General features: G+C 33.7%; 1 protein-coding gene across 2 annotated transcripts; it reads left to right on the forward strand.

Annotated features, from left to right (window-relative positions):
- The first annotated feature begins 6356 nt into the window (after nucleotides 1-6356).
- Nucleotides 6357-11301, forward strand: LOC112282234 (tRNA dimethylallyltransferase 9). 2 transcript variants are annotated; one of them, XM_024519620.3, is made up of 11 exons: nucleotides 6357-7637; nucleotides 8316-8369; nucleotides 8656-8698; nucleotides 8877-8985; nucleotides 9134-9338; nucleotides 9465-9642; nucleotides 9763-9857; nucleotides 10064-10158; nucleotides 10286-10376; nucleotides 10599-10735; nucleotides 10951-11301. In XM_024519620.3, exons 1-11 carry the CDS (start codon nucleotides 7209-7211, stop codon nucleotides 11045-11047), a joined length of 1533 nt encoding a protein of 510 aa, XP_024375388.1. In that variant the 5' UTR covers nucleotides 6357-7208; the 3' UTR covers nucleotides 11048-11301. The 2 variants fall into 2 exon arrangements, with proteins under 2 accessions (XP_024375388.1, XP_024375389.1); XM_024519621.3 differs by having other exon boundaries at nucleotides 9486-9642.
- The last annotated feature ends 10361 nt before the right edge of the window (nucleotides 11302-21662 follow it).

The following is a 21662-nucleotide window of genomic DNA, read 5'->3' on the forward strand; positions in this document are numbered from 1 at the left end:
TATTCCATGTCCAAGAGCCAAGGCTTCCAAAGGACAACTTTTCTTCACCAAGTGGAAAACCCCCACAAAACTCCTCATCCACCATGACTTTTCAGAAATGAACTTCTTCTAGACCCTAAAGCAGACCCCTCCCTCCCTCAGTCAGTGCTGCTGCATGCTATTTTATTATTCCATTGCCTGACTTGCTTGCTTGCTTGAAGCGCTACAAAGTTACACGACCACCACGGAATAATGCGTCGAGACCGAGAAGCCCCCCTATTCGGCGATGTTCGAAGTTGGCGCGAAAGCTTTGAATCTCGCGCTTTCTCAAGTCTAGCTCAGCAACTGGGCAAATGCAAAAAAAACACGGGGTCCCAGCAACTGCCCACCTCAGCGCGCAACAACAACAGTATCGCTTGCGGGACTTGGACTCTCCGTGAACACTGGATTGTGCTCCCTCGCAATTCTAATTCCACTCCCTTGTAATCTCCTCTCAGCCCACTTCAATTCCCATCCCATTCCATGATTTGCAGCTCGTCGCAAGCTCTACATGGAACGCAAATTTACACTGGGTGATGGGTTTCGCGGCCAACACCTCGCCGGCCTCGGCTTCGCTTTTGCAGACATCGTTTCCAACGTGTTGTCTCTCCTCTTCAACGTTGTTGGGGGCGGGGATTCTAATTCAGTGCTGCCGGCGGTGGCGGTCGGCTCGCCCTCTATTCTTGTAACCCAGCCATCAAAACCCTCCTGCCCGGATTTGGATCACGCTGACGTTATGCCCTCCTTGCCATCAACACGATGATCTGGCACCATCTTTTGGGTGCGGTTGGAACCTCGGATTCAGACCTGCCCGATTTGTGGTTGCATGCGGCAGTGATTGCGTCATCGCTCCGAAATAGAAATCCATTTCCTTCGAATAGTTTTGTTAGTTTTGGTTTGTCAGGCAACAAAACAATCAGCTTAGCCCCATAGCAGGCTTCTATTCCGTTCTATTCTGCCTTTATGACAACTCGGAGGAATTCTAAAATCTGGTCTAAGTGCTGTTTGAAGAAAACTAACTGTTCTTAAAATTAACTGTTTTTAAGCACACTTACAGATTACAAATAAACAAACCAGCAGGAATTTTAGTGCCGCTTGCCTGGCGGCGTTTGTTTCTGAAGAATTTTCGCAACTTTGTCATGTGGGTCTCATCAATGCAACATCCCTGCAGATTGAGAGGGTATTTTCTCCTCTATTCTCTTTTCACGATACAAACAAGAAAATGAATGAATGATAGGCAAGAGGTCTGGGCAGCCATAACTGTTTCAGTTCCATGAATACAAGCACATGGTACATGCAAACCTACAACATAAGTGTAGAGTTTCTCATCACAAAGAAACAAATAACAGAAATAAACATCACAGCCATCTGTTGGCTTTTTGGTATTGTGTGGCTCTCCCTTGTACCTACAGCTCATTGTTGGATAAATTCTTTTTTGAAAAAAACACAGAGACAAAATCAAAAATAAAATCTATGCTACAAGATACTGGACACATGGAGTGAAAAGCTACACCCCAGCTCCTGCCAACAAAGAGAAACCTGTACTAAAGAATGGGGATCATTCCATATCATTTCATATCATTTCATGCCTATTCACTTGAAAAAGTGTTACTGATTGCTTGGGTGATCCTTTGAGGACCTTCCCCTCAAAATTAATATTAAGCCCTGTGGTGAGATATAAAAGCATGCCAGAATCCACAGAACAGAAAGTCTATAAAGGCCCTTCTGCATGTGCAGATTGCACACTGCACATGCTCAAGGGAAAATGAGATTTTTCAATCAGAGGGAAAAAAACAGAAGAAGAAGAAGAAGAAGAAGAGAAAGTTTGCTTTATTGAAAAAGAAAAAAGAAAAAGAAACCTGTGCTTATGCAGTTGAGCCTTTTACAAATAGATATAAAAGCTTCATTGCAATAATATATGGGGATTTGTGGAAGAGTTTGCAATACGAGGTCATAAAACTCTGCCATTGTATATATATATATATATATATTTGTAAAATTTTGAAATTTTATTAAAAAGACTAATCTCTTCTTTTTAATGTAATATATAGATAAAAATATCATTGTATACAATTATCTAATATTTTTTTGTATTATATAGCCTATTACAAAAGGATTATTAATAAATGAGCCAAATTGAAACCAATATCACATTATGTACGTATGAAATAGGATGGTTAGGACTTTGTATAACCTTCTTTCTATGTACTTTACTTTAATATTATGTACCAATAGACTTATATGTACTTATAAAATATATTTTCCTTTACTCTTTTTATTTTCAAATAAATATTAATATTCAATTTCTTTGTTGCATGAGTATGTCCAAAATTTTGAGCCCAAGAGTTTCTTATGTCAATCTTGAATAATTTTGTTATCTATCTATCTATATATATATATATATATATATATATATAATCATGTGCTTATTAAATGATATTCGAAGAATACTATTCTACTCTTTGACTTATTACAAATAAATTATTAAAAATGTTTTATCATTAGTATAAATAGATTTCGACTAAATCATTATTATTAAATATACATAATAAATTTTGTCTAGATCTATTAAATCATCAAATTTGACTTCTTTAGGCTATAAAACTAAGTTCAAGGAATAACTTCTAATAATATATTTAAAATTACAAATATATATAGCCTCTAAATATAGTTATTATTTTGTGAAATAATTTTCATAATATAATGATACTGCATTGGTAATTGTGATATTTTTCATAGATCTTTAATATAATAATAATAATAATAATATAAGAAGAATTATAGTAGAAACAACAAAGAACCAGATTTCTTTTAAGAACCTTAATTTTAACTTATATACAAAATTTAAAGACTAATAATATAATTATAAAAAATCTATTAAAGATATGTAATGAGATCTAAAATAGTAAAATAAATAAGTTTTTGTACATGTACTAGTATTCAGATGCATTACTTTGGCCAAAATACCTAGTAATGAAAATAAAACAAAATTAAATATACAAGATATCATTTTTTTAATATTAAAAATATCATGTATATATTTATATATATATATATATATATATATATATTTAAAAAACAAGTAGGATATCAAAAGTTTAAACAACATATTTTTTGATAATAATAAGATATCAAAGACACGAATTTCAAAGAACTAAAAGATCAATAAATTTTTATGTCACTCAAATGATTATAAAATCATTCAAAGATGTTATATTAATAATATATAATGGCTATTGCTAAAGATAAGAAGACTAGAAAGTCTTAAAATAAGACTAAGGACTGAAAATGTATTAGTAAGAGTGAAGAAGATTTCACTCTTGCCTCCATATATACTATCTAGTTAGGAGTTATATAGCAAGATTGATATATTATATGTATTCTTGCCTGAGAATGTATCAAATATCTAGCTATGGAAGGTAAATAGAAATGCAACAACAATCCTACTAAGTCTAATAGAATCTTAAATAAACTTTAAGTAAACCTTAATAATCCTAATCAAACTTTGACCAATCCAAAATAAATTTAAAAGAACTTATAAAAGAAACACAAAAAAGTCTCAAATTAATCTCAAAGAAAAATAATAAGATATCTTAAAGAAATATAAAAATAAACCTTTAAAAAAATAACAATAATCTTAAAGAAATATTAGGAATAATAAATTTTAAATAAAAAATAAAGTATCCTAAAGAAATACTAAAAATGAAACCATAATTGAATCTTAATCAATTCCTAAGTCAAATCCTAATTGAAATCCTAATTGAACCTTAATAAAACCTTAGGTCAAATTCTAATGAAATTCTAATAAAAACCTAAAACCTAGATAAATCCTAAATAAACCCTAATCAATCTCTAGTCAAGTTCTAAACCAAATCCCAAGTAAACTCTAATCCTAACAAAATCTTAGACCAAATCCTAAGTTCTAACCAAACTGTAGACAAAACCTATAATAAAATGGAACCTCAACAACTAATGATCAAACCTTTGATATCAACTCAAAATTTGCATGCTTCTTAATATCTTAGTTAGAAACAAGCTTAAGAAAGATAAAATTGATTACACTTACCAATTGAGAGAAACACAAGATAATTTAATTGGGTATTGAGTCGCCTCCTACTTCAACCTAAATGCTAAACTTCCAATACCAATACCTCCTTCATGTACCATTGAATTGCTCTCAAATTTCATCTTAATGCTGGAAATCAAGTCTAGTATCTATAAAAAATAAAAAATAAGAATCTTTTTAATCTAACTGACATTGCTAAAGATCTTAGAAAAAACTTATTAACCTTTAAAATCCAGTTTTTGAGACCTCAACCCACAAAAACCTTTATACACTTTGATCTAACTATTCAATTGATTTCAAAATTTGCACACACATTTATAACTAGCATACCAATACATTGCTCAAAATTCATCCACACACATACTACAAAACTTAAGAAATCCTCAAATTTATAAGCATATCTTTATTTCTCAAAGTCTAAACCAATTGAGAACATCTCTAACTTTGAAAATTCCTCAAAACTCAATATTGATTCTATTGATATAAAACCAACTTGTAAAAATCTTTTCTCAAGTATGCTCTCAAATACCACTCTTCAATGTACCTACTAATGAACTATAAACATGTTTAAAGTGAGGTACAAGTCTATTGTCATCATAAAATTTTGATAGAATTTAATAGAATATAAGCCACTTGTATTCAAAATTTTATGATTAAATAATATTTGTGTTTTTATGCTTATGATTGATTTATATGACATTAATTGATGTAATATTCACAAAAATTTATGTACAATTTTTTATTTTCGAAATTAATCCCATTTTTGATCTCAAAGTCTGGATTTAAGACATCTGTTTACATGCATTCAATAACAATTTGCTTTGATTGAGCACATTCATATCTTAACTATAGGAATTTCATGGCTTTGTGTATAGGACTTGTGGGCCCATAAACACCCACTTCAGAAATAGATCATTCTAGATGGGTTTTGTGCAGCTCTAGGCTCATTTGATTTCCTTCTTTTTTCTTCCTTTCTAATGGTGACATTTCTCCACCCCACCAACTTCATGATTGCACACAAGAGGATTTTTCAGGCAGATTTTGCTAGATGGGATTTTGTATTATTTTATTTTTGTGATAATGTGTGTGTGATATTTACAAATAAATATTCTGTTCGCTGACAAGCTTATCTGAATGCAATGACATGAGGCACCAGACCACCACAGTGTCAAAGCTGGTGCAATCCCATTTGCCCTTGAAAAGAACAGTGGGCAGGCAAGCCCAAAAAGAAAAAAAAGGTAAAAACAAAGAAGAAGAAGAAGAAGAAGTAGAAGGATCTGTTCCCAGAAAGCAATTACTACTACTATTATTATTTATATATTTTTTTAAAAAATAATAAAAAACCTCAAAAAAATGAATAATAAATGAAAAGGTAAGTTCCGGTACCCATGAGTCCCTGAGGGCCTGGCTCCAAAGAGAAATGTACGGGAGCTGCAACCAAGGCCGGATCATCATGGATACTGGGCACTAGATCATTCCTCGTCGCAGCACAAGCCTGCTGCATTTACCCACTCCAGCAAGGGCTTGAATCACCTAGGCATTGGAGCTGAACGCCCTTCTTCAACACTACATGTCATCCCCAAAGCAAGCCAGAAAGATGATACTACTGCAACTTTATGACTATTAGTGTTAGTATTAGTATTATTATTATAACAGTTGCTAATGTTAATGCGAATATCTCTAAACGGTGGTCGATTTCACATCTCTAAACGGTGGTTGAGAGTACCCACAAACTAAACACGAGTTGACGGACCAAAGCACACTCCCTATAAATCTGAAGGAATTGATTGAGCATCAAGAGGATCACTCACTTGATAGCGAGTGTGCAAAGGTTCAGCTCATCTGAATCGGTTGAGGCTTAAAAGCAAAAAGAAACACACACACACACACACACACACACACAAACAAACAAACAATCAAAACAAAAAATCAAATACACAAAAAAGCAGGCATCCATGATTCTAGGTAAAAGGCAAATAATAAAAACATATATTAAAAAAAATAAACTAAGTGATCAGAAGATCGACCACTTTTGAGGCTTAGATCAGCATCGCTGCTTCTTCTTCTTCTTCTTCTTCTTTTACGTCTTCTTCTACAAGCTTTATAAAGCCAAATGCTGTTGCAGCATACCAATGATCCATGGTATTCCAGAGAGTATTTGAGAGGTTTACGATGCGGTTCATTGAGTTGGATCTTCTCCGTCAGAACAGGACCCACAAATGGCGAACATGATAGCGAAGCCAAAGCTCTCACAGTACAATTTGGGTCCACAGGAGCTGCCTATCTCGTTTTGTGATTGTTATGTTAAGCTGCAGCATAGCTTCAAGAGAAGGCGCACCCACCAGAGCAAGCAACCGAGAGAGAGACATGCAGACAGACAGACAGAAAGAGCGCGTGATATTTGCAGGTTGGTTGACTCGAAGATCATCCTCCTCGAGAGTGTGAATGGTGTACAGCATCGCATGCCTGCACGCGCACACGCACACACACACACAAAGCAGAGCTTCAGATTCGTTTTTTCCGAGACTGCGCTGCCCTACACGAAAAGCTCGAGCTGTAGACACTCTCTTTCTTTTTTTTAGCCCCTTCTTGTTTTGTTCCTGGGAGAGGTAATAAAAGCAGCCTTCCCCTACAAAAACGGGCAGCAGGGAAGGGGAAAGGGAAAGGGATGCAGGCTTGAAGATCGTTCCGCCTGGTTCTGCTGTGTGATGATTAATGATAGGCAGATGACATTGTTCTAGCACAGCCTGCTCGAGGCATTTAACTCTCCAGCGAGGAGGAGCTTCAATTTCTCAGCAAGCAGCTGTTGAGTAGCTGTGTTGTCGAGTGAATGAGCGTGTCGGGGAGTTAGCTCGTAGGAGTAACACAACTCTGAGGTTGTCACCTCGTAGGTGTCTTGTTCTTTTGTGGTGTAAAAACGAGGCTGCTTGAAGGGAAAGGCGAGTGATCCTCAGAGAGGATTCTGGGTGTTGTAGCGGGAGTCAGATTGGAGATTGGAGATTTGGCATTGAAGAGGGTGTTGGTTGTTTTTCTTGAGTTTATAGTTTGATTTGGTGTCCTTCTGTTTAGTTTTTATCTTCTGCGACACCCGACAAAAGGATTCTTTGAGGTTAGAAGGGAATACATGTGGACTCAAAGAGCAGCATGTCCGTGCTTGTCCAGTCGACGTGGGGAATTGGTGGTGGGAATAAACTGGCAGCAACAATGCAAGGACTTTTGGGACCCGAAGCTGGTTATGGTAGACCTGCAGCCGAATGTGCTTGGGATGGCGCGGGCAAAAGTGGCAGTCGGCAATGGAGGCAGGCAAGCGGGGTTGTTGAAGGAAGGGGGAGAGACCACCGCCACCACCACGACCACGCGAAAGATTGGTTGCTTGGAATTCGCCGGGAGGCCGGACAATGTGGACAGGTCTACTACAACGATGACAGGGGTGGAGACGCAGAAAGATCGTGTGATAGTCATCGCAGGTCCAACTGGAGTGGGCAAGTCGCGCTTCGCGATAAACTTGGCGAAGCAGCTCGGGGGCGAGATCATCAGTGCCGATTCAATACAGGTCCCTCCTCTCGTCCTTTGATGCATTGTCCCTGACGTGCTGTGGTCCACACTTACTGTGATATCGGTCCACATTCACTGATCCTTGTCCTTGAATAACCACCCTGGGCGTTTTTGAATATCCTTCTTGACTAGCAGCGCTGTTCTTGAGTTTTTGTCATTTTCGTGGAACGAAAGATTCGGAATATGAGCTCGTAGGTCCGTAACATTGTAGCAGGAACTGCTTGTGGATCACAATGTGGATGCTCTTTGCGAAGGAATTCCAGCTCCTCTGTGGCGGTCGTTCCATGTTGCCTATTCGTTTCAAGTTTTGATCTGTCCTCATTTTGCTTTGCGCGGCAGTATGTGCCGTTCTTGCTGTGCTCCATAAATAGTTCCTTATCAAGATTGTCACTACAAGTTCTTTAGGACGGATATCTTGAGTCCTCTTGTCAATCCTCTCACTATAGCCGAAGTCAGCTTGACGTCCACCCAAGCACAGTAGGCAGACCAAATCACATTTTTCTTTCAAATCAAAACAGTCTTCGAGGTAGCAGGTTCTTCCTGTTTAGCGGAACATTGCATGCAGCTCAACATGAGCTTCTGTTATCTACTGGAAGGCGATTCCTCTCCTGATTCACCTGTCGTAGCCTTTGAGACCTTTCACATGAACATTGCTTCTTGTCTCACTGAATTGCAGGTTTACAATGGCATGAACGTCGGAAGCGCGAAGACGCCATTGCATGAGCGAGAGGTGGGCTCGTGATCGATAACATTACTGCCAATCTATTGCTCCTCTTGACCTCTCTGAATCATCTCCAACGATCCTACTGTAGCTCACATATTATTGTTATCTTTTCAATGCTAGTGGTGATCCATTCTTGGATTGCAGTTAAACATCTTGATCCCTTAATAGAAGATGGCAAACAACACTCTCTATGCAGCTGACCTCCCTTGTTGTTGATTTCGATTCGGATTTTAACTTCTCCCCCCTCTCCCCCTTCATTCAATTTAATTCATTTTTAATTAACCTCTTGCAGGGCGTTCCCCATCACTTGCTTGACATAGTTCCTCCTACAGAAGGTCCGTATTGCATATTCCTCATGGTTGACAGCATCTCACGAAATGTTCTATTGTATTTTGAGGTCGTCACAGCAAAACCTAAAAGTAAGAATAAAATCGTATTTCATGGGTAGCTCGATAGGACCTGATAAAGCGAACTGAATGTGATCGCCCTCAAACGTTTCTTTGAAGGGACCAGAATACTCAGCCAGCCGATTTTTCAAAGACGCCAGAGATGCCACGGAGCTGGTGCTGGCGCGCGGCCGCGTACCCATAGTCGTTGGAGGCACGTGCACTTACATGCGCAGGTATGGACACCATTGCCTACCAGCTCAAGCATTCACTGATTCAAAGGCATTCCTAAGTTTGTCAGCATGAAACCTTTGTCTTAATGAGTCTTTGCAATTTGCAAGGACGTTTGTGCTTACTGTCTGCATTGATGGTTGACGACTGCAGGTACATGAGCGGAAAAGCTCTAGCTCCGAAAGCTACTCCTGAAGTGAGTGCTGTTATTGAGGCCGAAATTCGACGTTTGGTCAGTCGCCCTGGAGACTGGGAGATGGCTGCACTTAGATTAACCAAAGCAAGTGATCCTGCGAATGCTTACAGCTTTGCCCGTAACGATTGGTACCGCCTTCGTCGCGCCCTCGAAGTAACAATGGTTTGTGACAATAATCTTCTCTTAGTCAAAACAAAGATACTGTTAATAGTTTAAATACTTTAAGCCGTTGTGGCGTTGCAAAATCAAATGGCGAGTGGCAATCAGAAGTCTCACATCGGTGTGTAGCGGATGCATGTCTCTGGCCAGCCTCGGAGAGCTTTTCCTAAGCAGCACAACTACACGGTGGATCACATGGACGGATTGGAGTGGGATTCTGATTATGACTTCCAGTGCTACTTTTTTTATCAACATCGCAAGGAGCTGTATCATTGTATAGATCTGCGCTGCGAACAGATGATTGCAAGTACGACTCATGGAAGTTCCGTGCGATTGCAGCCTCGATAGATCAGCTTCAGTTTCTTGCGTTCCTAAGAACAGATACGGATTAATGACGCCAGACTCATATAATTGATTGATGTTGCAGATCCACGGGGTTTGCTACAAGAAGCATCATGGCTTCTAGATCTCGGATTAACGCCTGATTCAAGTTTCTCATCTCGTGGGATTGGTTACCAGGAAGTAAGCTCCACCATTCTCCACTGGCGCATGTGACCCAGAGTTCTGATTGGGATTAGTGAATAAATTCCGCGATCAGTAGGGTACAGAGTTTCAGTTTCCAGATGTTCAAGTGTTCTTCATTTAATGCGTCGTCCCTGATTGTTGGAAAACATGAATTGATGTGCTTTAACCAGCAGACTTGTGTGATGATCCTTATGGCAAATCAGGCGATGGAATTTCTGATGGAATGCCGGAAAGCTGGGGGAAGGAGCACTGAGGAGAGGTTCCTGGCTTTTCTATCAGCTTTCCAACATGTTTCAAGGTAAGAGGCGATAGTAAACTTGTCTGTCACTGGTCTTATAGTACAATGAACTAACCCGAGGATTAGTTCTTTATGTTGATATGCTACTCTGTAAACAAAACACTAACGCATGATTTTGGTTTAATAGGAGCCTGGTAAAAAAGCAACTTGCATGGTTCCGGAGCAATAAACATAGCGACGTAAAGCAATTTCACTGGATTGACGCTTCTCAGCCAACGGTAAGAAGATTCGCAAGCACCATTCCGTGAATCACACCTCTGTTGCTCTAACCTGGAAAATGTTATCCTGCAGTCACCGTTAGCCTTCATTTCCTTGCCTTGAAGCACAATTCACGTTGAAAAATCCTAGAGGCCATCATACGGACACTATCATTAAATGCAGGAAACTGATGTATAGTCTCAAAAAACAAATCTCAACACTTTGTTTTGTTTCAAGTTCAGGATAAGATTTTGGAAGCATTGAGGAAAGAATACTGGCGACGGCCGGGATACCCATCTGAATTGAGCGGAAGTGACGATGTGAAGCACGCTAGTTACATGGAGGGAAAAATTCTGCGATATTACGAGGTTAAAAATAGGTGAGGCTTTTTATTTTTTATTTTTTATTTTTTATTTGTTTACTGAACATCAGAGAGTCATTATCTGCGTTTTTCCTTCAGAAAATAGGTAAGGTTTCGAACTGCTTGCAACGATGGAAGAAACTCTGTTTTTGGAGCATCCTTCATTAGATTTCAATTTAAAAGGGTACCTTTTTTTCCTTCAGAATAACATTTGTTGCGTGATGGATTTGCAGGATTTTTACGAACCCATCGGCAATTGCAACTGTTTTGGTGTGGGTGAAGCAGACACAAGGAGACCGGAGTTTTCAACGGAGTGTAGTTAGATTCTGATTAAGCCGACATACTGGGGACGAACCCCATATCAAGTCCTGGTCACTTGTCTGCAGTTTAAAAGTAGGTCTGGTAAAGCATCTTTCAGGCCTCTCTAACATTATGCACGGAAGTAACAAATCAACAAGGATATTGTCATGGATGCAGTTTTGGTAGAAAATGTTATTATTTTTTATTATTTTTCTTCTTGATTCATCTTAAGAGCAATCTGTACATATTGAATTCTAAATTTTTCCAAATAACGTAAATCCCTACCTTCACTTGTCTGTCTGGCTGTCTTTCTGTTATTTTATTTCTGTGCCTTTCCGGCAGATTTTCATTCTAGGAGCAGACATTGGTGTCTCGTGCTAATTTCATGGATTTATGAACAAACTCTGGATTCTATCTTTTCTAAATCAAGTCCTGCTCACCTGAATATAGTATTTGGTATCTAACATGCGGAATCTGCAGCGTGAATTGGTGTCATTATGAATAACAGTTTAATCATAAAATCTTTCGTTACATCTGTTTGGTTTGAATGTTCGATGTTGCTTCACCATTTGCTATTGCAAAATATATCATTCAAAAGGATAAAACAGAAAGAAGAGCTTATGCACATTTTTAGGTGTAGATCTCAATGAATGTCACTTCAAGACAATCTTCTTTCTAAATTTATTGCAAATAAAAAAAACTGTAATATCTATTCTCTTGTATACGTATTTACTACACCTTTTTTCAGAGATTTTATTAAATCACATGTCAATCAAGATTTCATAAATAATAAAATTTATTCACAAACAATTATGTAGTAACAAGATAGTTTGGACTCCTTAGAATTTAATGGTAGAGATGTAGCCACCATCTTTAGGTCTCAAAGCAATAGTTTAGGAGGTCTCATGGATTCATATAGTTAGAACTTCTTTTTCTTGGTCATTAATAAAGTCATGCCAATTTTTTGTTAGGCTTTGGAAACAAATTTGGTTTTTGTGATTTTTCTATTTTAAGTATTAGAATTGGATCTTAATCATTTATGCAAAAATAGGAATTTTTGTTATAATTGTATGAACATAATATTTTTAGAATTTAAAATTTAAACAAAGAAACAAACTCAAATTTAGTTAAGGGACATATATTGCCTTCATAGTTTGATAGTTCTATTTTAGAAGATATTTATTTAGGGTCATATTGTAGAACATTATTTGCATTATTACAATGTACTCAAGTTGTAAATGCTTCTTTTAGCACAATTTTTCTTTACTATACAATTGGATTATAAGTATTTTACAAAGAATAAATCCATGCTTCTCTTTTATTTATTTGAGTACAAAATACTACAACATTTTGGTGAGCCTCAAGTTTTAAAAATACAATGATTAATCTTGTTATTTTTATTTATAGATAAATATTTGATTTTTGAAGAAGTGAGAGAGAGCTAAAAATTATCTTTTTATTGGTTTTTAAATATATATATATATATATATATATATATATATATTTCTAATCACCACTCATGTCCTAACTTTGCAATAATATTATGACTAATTACGTTTCTATTCTATCTTCTTTATTATATTATCATCCTTTCCTATTGCAATATTTGCTAAATTTTTTGGACGTCATCTAAAGTGCTAATATTTTATCTCCATTGTAAGCTTGCATTATGTCTTCAAATGCATTATAATATTATTTTGTCTTACTTTTGTGGATGTTTGTTTGCTGATAAATGAGGTTTTTAGAACCTATTGGGATGATTTACTACTTAACTAGATGGTGATTATTTTGTATATGGTTTAGAAATGGCTTTGGCTATATTACAATGTAAGTAAAAAAATATATATCTTTGATATTTGGTGCATGTGTATAGACATCAACAATCTATTCTTTCATTATTTGGTTGTGTACTAGGTACTCTACTTCTATATTCAAATCTTTATACAAAAAAGCGTAGTCTAGATTATTTTAAAAATAAGCTAATATCTTTTTGTCAGTCATTTCCTGTTCCTTAACCTTATGTATCTTGTCATCATTATTGCCTTAAAAGTCTTCATGTATTATCTACAATTCTATTTTATAATAACTAATCTTTTGTATCCTAAATCTTGGAAAAAAAGCTCTTGAGATGAAATTTGATTTTGCATCAATTATATTTGTCCATAATTTTAATTGAGCTATAAAATTTTATAGCCAAAAAGATAGAATCATGGATTGAAGACTACATCTTATAAATTCTTGGATTTCTTAGGGAATACTTTGAATACTAACCTTAGTAGGCTCATTTTTTTGGTTTCTTCATTTCTATATCATTTAGTTTCTATCCTTCATCTTTGTTTGATAATCCTGATATATTTATCATATCTATCATTCATTATTGTATAATTTTTTTTCTCGCTTACTAAAGATTAAGGTTTTTTTTGCTAATTTTATTACATTCATGGTAATGATACATATTACCTTTCAAATCCATCCAATATAATTGGCTTCAAAATTTTGTTAGACTGCATATGCTATGAGGCATTCTTGTTCCATTTTTTGAGCCTTTTGTTCCAATTCTTCAACTCTCATCTCTCCTTATTCTTTGGCTTTACATATCTTTTAAAATAACTAGGCATTTGTCACAAGAAGTTTATTGTGGTATTGTCTAATCATTTTGTTGATTATTTCTAATGTCATAATCTATAGATATGTAGTATAGAATTTAGCCTTGTAAATTGCAATCATACCTTGGGAGGCCTCAAGTTCATGTCTAGTATGTGTTAATATAGCCTCATGAGTTGTAATTGTATCTTAGGCTTCTTTGAGCTTCTATCTAATGTATGTTAAAGCTACTTGAAGTTTGTAGATGGTCTTTTCTTAGTGGTCAGAAAATGATTAAATAATGTCACAATGATATACTACTACTCATTGATTGTCTTGTATAATGTAGAGAATTGTGAGGCGCAATCTATTATGCTTAATATATGGTACTCTATGGCTTTGTTGGTCACTACAAGTTGGATTGTGTCATCTTCATTATACTCAACAAAAATAAAGATGAAAAGAATGAAGGACCTTAAATACTAATTCATTATAGACTAGGAATCTTTGGATTGTCTTTGATTTTTTTGCATCAAATTGATCTGATGTTTTTGCACATGCTTATGTGATTTTTCAATTTAGAATATTTTTTTATATTCTTTTGATGTATCCACAACTTATAGGTATTGATAGTAATATTGGCATAATTTTTCTTGTACCTTAATTATAGATCCTAATTAAGGTAGTTCATTATATTTACAAAAATAGACCAAATAACAACATATATATAAGGTGAGGAATGGATAGATGAATTTATTAGTATGTAGATTGTAACTAAGATGATATAATTTAATATAGAGGCATTCATCTACAATCATGCCTTTATTAATATATTTTCTATTGCACACCATTAAATATATCTATATATAATAATACCTTCAAAATCTTAGCCAAAAAATAGATTCATATATTGAGGTGAATATTTCACCTCAATTCTTTCAATAATTCATGTGGAATATTTTCCATCAAGTATCATGGTCTTTATGAATTCTTTGCACTACTAGATGTTGACCTCATTTTAAAGGTGATGGTGATACTCTGATAGATTTGCCTTCTTGGTCCAAGTGATATTGGAGCAAACTTCAACTTGATCAGTGCTTTATAGACATAGAACTTTAGTATGAGCTTAGCAGTATCATGAGGTGTGATTTGCAGTCTGAGAATATATGAGATATCTAGATGTAGAGAGTTTAGTTTTAACTTATTAGTTAAGCTCCAATAAGTGATTTATTCCACATTTAACTTATATACAAAGTCTTGGCTCCCAAAACCACTTTACTTTATATAAAATTTCCAAATTATAGAAAAATCTCTAAAAAAATATATTTTTCTTGCAAAGATTTTTTTCTTTTTGAACTTTAGAAATTCATATCTTTTGATCCAACTGTTCTAATTCTCTCAAATTCTTATATAATGTAGTTATTACCCTTAAACTTTACTACAAAAATAATAAACTATAAAATTGCTACCAAACTTTCGGTATCTTAGAAATCCTAGCAAGTACTCTAAACCCTAATTTATAAGCACTTAAGCACTATTTTCTTCATATCTCAAAAACCAAAAATTTAAATACCACAAAATTTATGTACAAAGTTTATTATTATGAATATATATATTTTTAGAAATTTTGAGCCAAAATCTTGTCAAATTGCTCAAGATATAGCTCAAAACACAACTACTAGTGAATCAGGTCACTTACTACCTTTAGATTTGTAAGCACTAACTTCAACCTCTAATGTCTCTTTCATCCGAACTTAGAATCCATTAAAAAATATTCCAAAAATATAGCCAAAAAAGTGTTCTCTCCAATCCTAGTCACTAATTCTTTATTTCTTTTCTTATGCATGCATTATATCCAAAAGAATGCTAGTAGATACAAAATCAATACCTTAACTTTGTGCATGTATATTTCTTTCATATAAACTCCAAATCACACAAAATTTATACCAAAACCATAGCCAAAAATATTAACATATTTCCTAAACACCAAATAAAAGAATTAAAATAATATTTCAAGGATCACCAATGTCTAAAAAGGGTGATTTTAAATGTTTAAAAGTTACTACTAATAAGATTGACTTCAAAAGTTACTATTAAAAAAAATCTAATAATAGTCCTTTTAAATAGCTTCTTTTTAAGATAATATTCTAACTCCATTCTACAATTAATTAAAATTTATTAACATGGCTCTTGCCATGTTACTTAGTAAATCATATATCAAACATATAAAAAGAATATTTTCACATGGTAGCCAAACGACAACATGATAATCGACATCTCTAAAATATCTATCACATGACAAATAAGAGAAGAAGAAGAACTATAAGGTAGAAAGTCAATTGCATCAATGATGGTTTGAATAGTAGAGAAATAGAATGTATCAATGGTGTGATTAGAAAACATAAGAGATGAGAGACAAATTTGAATTGGCTTTAAAAGGTCTAAATTATAAAGATCATTTAGAACCTTTAAATGGTGAATTTTCTGAAATGTGATTAGATGGTCACAATGTAAGCAAAAATTATGGTATTGTTAAGGCTATAAGTGTCAACTAGTAAATTTGAACACCTCCAAATTGCATTGTCTATAGAAATATCATTAATTGTATGGATGTGATTTATAGGTATATATGTATCAAAGGCATCAATCTCAAAGAACCAAAAATTCAATACACTCTTCTATAACTCAAAAAGAATAGATATTCATTCAAAACTAATATAGTATTGAAATTATAATTACCATTGCCAAAGACAAGAAGACTAAAAATTCTTGAAATAAGACTAAGGACTAGAAAAACAATGTCAAGAGTGAAGAAGACTTCATTCTTGCTTTTATATATACTATCTAACTAGAAGTTAAATGACAATATTCTGTAGGATCTTCAATACATATTCAATTTGTAAGACAAATTTTATGTATGTGTGTTACATTGTATCACAAGCTATCAATATGTACACCACATGGCTAGCTTATTGGCTGAGTATTTAATCTATTAATCACCTATAGATACATATAAAGATAAATACGTATCTATATAACTTCTAAAAATCTTTTCTATAAGATTTTATGAAATTAATCTATTTTTATTTACTTCTATTTATTTGTATTATTTAAGTAATTATTTATATAAATAGATAGGTCCATGATATTAATCTTTTATTTAAGAACAAGTTCCACAAGGAGTGTTCATCATACATTAAAGAAATCCAAGATGCAACAAATTGTAAATGTTCTATTCCAAGATGAGAAAATCATCTTGTGATTTAATTATTGTTGAGACCTTCGTAACTTTATTCAAATAAAATATTTGTAATACTATCAAGAGTTGTTTCTATCTCTAATAGAATCACCAAATATTGGAAGTTTCTTCCAAGGTCATGATATCAAATGCATTTGTTATCTTTTCAAAGAAGAATATGTAATTTTTGAAGGTCTTCATCTTCATTACATTGTCTTGAATGCTATAATAATTACCATGTCTTATTTGATAAGTTAACAAACAATGTTTTTTGAGTTAAATATACTCGCAATTGATTTTCCATCTCTTTAGTACTATCATATTATATGAAGTTTGCTTAAAAATGTACTAGACTCCTAACTATGGAAAAAAAATGGAACTAAAATAAGATGATTGTAACAATTCTAATAGAATCCTAAACAAATTCTAATAAAATTATAATAATGATAATTAATATTTAATTAAATCTAAATAAAGTCTCAAAAATATTTTTAAAATATATAAATAAATTTTAAAGAAATATCAAAAATAATAATTCTAATTTAATCCTAATAAAATCTCAATATAACCTTTAATAAATCCTAAATCTTAACTCTAAACCAAATTCCAATAAAATCCTAAATTCTAATTAAATCCTATCAAATCTTAAATAAATCCAAAAAAATTCTGAGTAAATTTTAATCGATTACTATAGCTATTTGAAACTTCAATAAATACTAATTGAATCATAGATCTCAACTAAAATTTTACCCATATTTAAACCAATAAGAAATTAATAAGCATAAAAAATTTGAAAAGAATTAGACTCACTAATTACAAGAAAAAGATCTTAAAATCTCTTAATTGTTGCTTGCCTTTCTTCTCTGACTTAAATGTTGATCTTTTAATACTGATTTTTCTTTGCTAAATCATTTAATTACTCCAAAAATTAGATTGTGTGTAGATATATTCAAGTCTTAATTTTTCTCATCAAATTTTGTTTCAATCCAACTAGCAAATATTATTTGATCTTGGAATCACTTGCTAATCTTAAATCTTAAATTTTTAAGACCACAATTCATAAAAACCTTCATATGCATCAATCTAATTACTTGATTGACTTTAAATTTTTTAAATACATTTATAATAAGTACAACAAAAAATTACCAAAATTTCACTTATAAATAAGCTTCAAAACTTACAAAATCTTGAAATTTATAAATTTTTTTTATATTTCAAAATCTAAATCTACTAAGTACATTACCAACTTTGAAAAAAATTCAAAATCTTAATTTTAATCCAAAATATATGAAACTAATATTTATTTATTTTTTAAAAAAATCTCTCAAATTCTACTCTTTGATTTGAAAAAGAACCTCCAAAATAATACAAATATTAGGTATTAATTTTAATCCAAAATATATGAAACTAATATTTATTTATTTTTTAAAAAAATCTCTCAAATTCTACTCTTTGATTTGAAAAAGAACCTCCAAAATAATACAAATATTAGGTTTTATACCTCAAGTTTTGATTTCAATCCTTGTTAAAAATTGGTCTGCTCCAAGTATCAATTTTTATTTTCTTGAGATAATTTTTGCTAAAATCAACTTCTAACTTCTTCTTACATATGCCAATATTGAGCATTGCATTTAGGTTCTCTACAATATAAGCATAATTTTTTTAACGATGTTGTATCTTTTTTTATTCAATAAGAGATTTAAAATATGTCATTGTTGTTCTCGTTGTGTTCAAGCTTTAGTATATCAAAGCAATTGAACTAATAGAGGTGGATTCGAACACGAGGAAAGACTGGTCATATGAATTGGGTCTGTTAGTGTCATAATTAATTGTACTCTGGCTATCTGAAATCATCTATCAAACTATAAAACATCAAGACTTACTACTTCCATCTTGATTCAACACATAATCCATTCTACGACTATCAATTCAATAATACTTCTCTCAATCACAATTCTTCATAAGCAAATAATAAAAGCAAAGAAAAAAAAGAAGTAGCACCAAGCTTACCCCGGCTTATGACTCTCACAGTCTGGCTCCGATCTCTCTTTCCTCAACACCTTTATCCTACCAAAAAGATGATCCATTAGCCAGTGGATTCAAAAGGTTATGATCCTTTGAATTCTTAACCATTTATTCCACTAACAACCTACTGTTACCAATTAAACTGCCTAACCATCAATCTAATTCTCAAGGTTATCAATAATTAAGCAGTAACTTATAACAAAGTTTATTTACTTATTCTACATAGTCCCACTCCTAATTGTGCAGCGTCCTTGCAAACACATAATTGTTACGTATCTAAAAATTACTTAACAAAACTCTACAAATGTAATATTTCTTCTAGTCCACCCAATTGATCATTTGCTACATTATCGAATGTGCATTCTACCGAATCTGGTTCCAATTGTAAATCTTCTTCTTCCTCCTCCAGTCCATCCATCGACTCTTTCCTCAATTGGTTTGAGAGATCTTCATTATACTCTCCCAATTCATGGACTTAAGCTTCTAATTTCAAGATCACGACATCCTGAAGTTCCAATTGTTGCTGTTGTTGACTCATCCATTTTGGAACATCTTCAATCGAAACTTGTGACCGGCTCCTCACTATTAACTCTCAACTGGAACTACTACTTTCGAAAATACAAGAAATATAAGAATATGGCACTCTAGCCAACCCAAAACAATACCACAAAATGACTTTAGCTGGTGCCCCACTCCTATTCTTTTACTACCTAGTGATAATGACAACATGTTATCCATACTATCCATGAAAGGTAATGGAAAATAATCTTTCTTAGTGGCCGCATTTAATTTTTAGAAATCTTGACAGATGTGAATTTTTCCATTTTTATTCGTTACCATAACAATTGGTGAAATCCATTCACTAAAAAGAACTAGATAGATAAATCATGTTAAAGTAAATGGAGGATAAGTTAGAAGGTAAAAGATAATATCTTAGATAAGTTGCTAATGGTCAAAGGGTAGCAAAAAGATGAAGAAAAATTACCAAGGTGGCGGCTAGAATTATAGGTGGCGGCTAGGATTTAAAGTAGCAGCTAGGTTAAGAGAAATCTAAGATTTAGTTGGATGATAGTAAGATGAATACTAGCCAAAATGGATGTAATCTCTACCTATAAGTAAAGGATGTTGGAAGTGAGAGGTATCTCATTGCACACTTCTCTTGTGTCTAATCTTGCTGATTTCTACTTACTTCTGTCTTGCTTATTGTGTTTCTTCAATAAATCCAACCTCCAAGAATTTATCTAGCTCTTCTTTTACCATAAGTGAGTATTTTGGATTAAGTCAATGTTATCTTTGGCATACTCGTGTAGCATTCTCCTCCAATATAATTTGATGCTCACAAACTTCAGTTGGAATTCCTTTCAAATTTGCATACGACCATGCAAAAGTAATTTTATGCATTAAAAAGTAATCCATCCAAATTTCTTTGTCTTTATTTTTTGTACCATCGTAAATCTGAATGATTTGGAGAGTCTCCCATGTACCTAAATTAATTGATTGACATCGTAGAATTTCAAGAGTCTCTGGAATAATATTCTGCTCAATTCTAAAATCTTTCATAAAATCCGACACATTAGAACTTTTCAACTCCAATTCCATAGTACTAATGTGATTAACATCTTGTCTATTCATCCAATATATAATCATATGATCAGAATCATTAATAATATCTGGAGGAACTAAGTACTCTCCCGGTCCTCTACACTGATAGTTTATTCTAGTGTGCTCAATAACTTGCCTTGTATCAGCATAAATTGAGTCAAGTGTACCAATTTCTTCTTTTGTAGACTCATCTTCATAATTCGAAGTAAATTCTGAACAAGCAACTTGAGTTTCTCTGTGATATTGGATAGGATACATTTGAAGTACAATTTTATCATTACCTTTCTCAATTTTCAATATACCATGACTACAGTCATTTTGAGCTTTAGCTTGATACAACCATGGTCACTCCAATAAAATTGGGTATGACAATATAGAGCTTGAAACGGAACCAAAGCCCTCATAATCGGTACCTCATTAGAGTGCACAACCAATTCAGGTCTTATATTGAATAAGGGGCCTATGTCAAGACCTAGATTAGATGGCCCCATAATTGGATCCAATTGGCCCTTCACTTCAAGATCACCCAAATGTTGAATTGGTCCTTTCCCCTTTTGCTGACTTCTTGTATGGACAGCTTGAACTACTTCTACTCGATGAATTGGTGAATCTTCAGGACCTTGATTTATCTCCTCCATTGTTCCTTGGCTTTGGATCTGCTGATCTTGATTATTAAAATTTAATGGAGCATTACATTATTGATAAGTATGTTCCGACTGCTTACTATTTCTACACACTAGTACATAATCGTCATTGGCTATGAAATTGGGACATTCACTCGTATAATAACCAATCTATCTGCAATGAAAACAACAAAGTGTTCTTCTTGTACCTCCATCTGGCATATTGGGTGTCTCCATCGGATATACCTACTAGGCTTGTTCCATGTAGGGTTAAAAAATGATCTTGGTTGTCCAGTTGGTATGAAGGGTACTTGGTTCGATGACATCGGTGGAGCATATTGCTGATATCTCTGCTGCTCTTTTCCATAATTCTGAGGGTTAGATGCAAACCCTTGATTAAAATTGGAACTTTGAAAGTTATTGAATGTTTAATTTTATCGATTAGATCGATTTCCATTCTATCCATTTGTATTTCTCGTTTGAACTTAATTGACTTATTCAAATGAGTTCAAATAAGAAATATGTATGGGTGGAATGGACGGAATGGAATGCCTATAGAAATCCTATCCAATCT

Source organism: Physcomitrium patens, chromosome 5 (assembly GCF_059467195.1).
Source record: "Physcomitrium patens ecotype Gransden chromosome 5, ASM5946719v1, whole genome shotgun sequence".
Classification (NCBI taxonomy): domain Eukaryota; kingdom Viridiplantae; phylum Streptophyta; class Bryopsida; order Funariales; family Funariaceae; genus Physcomitrium; species Physcomitrium patens.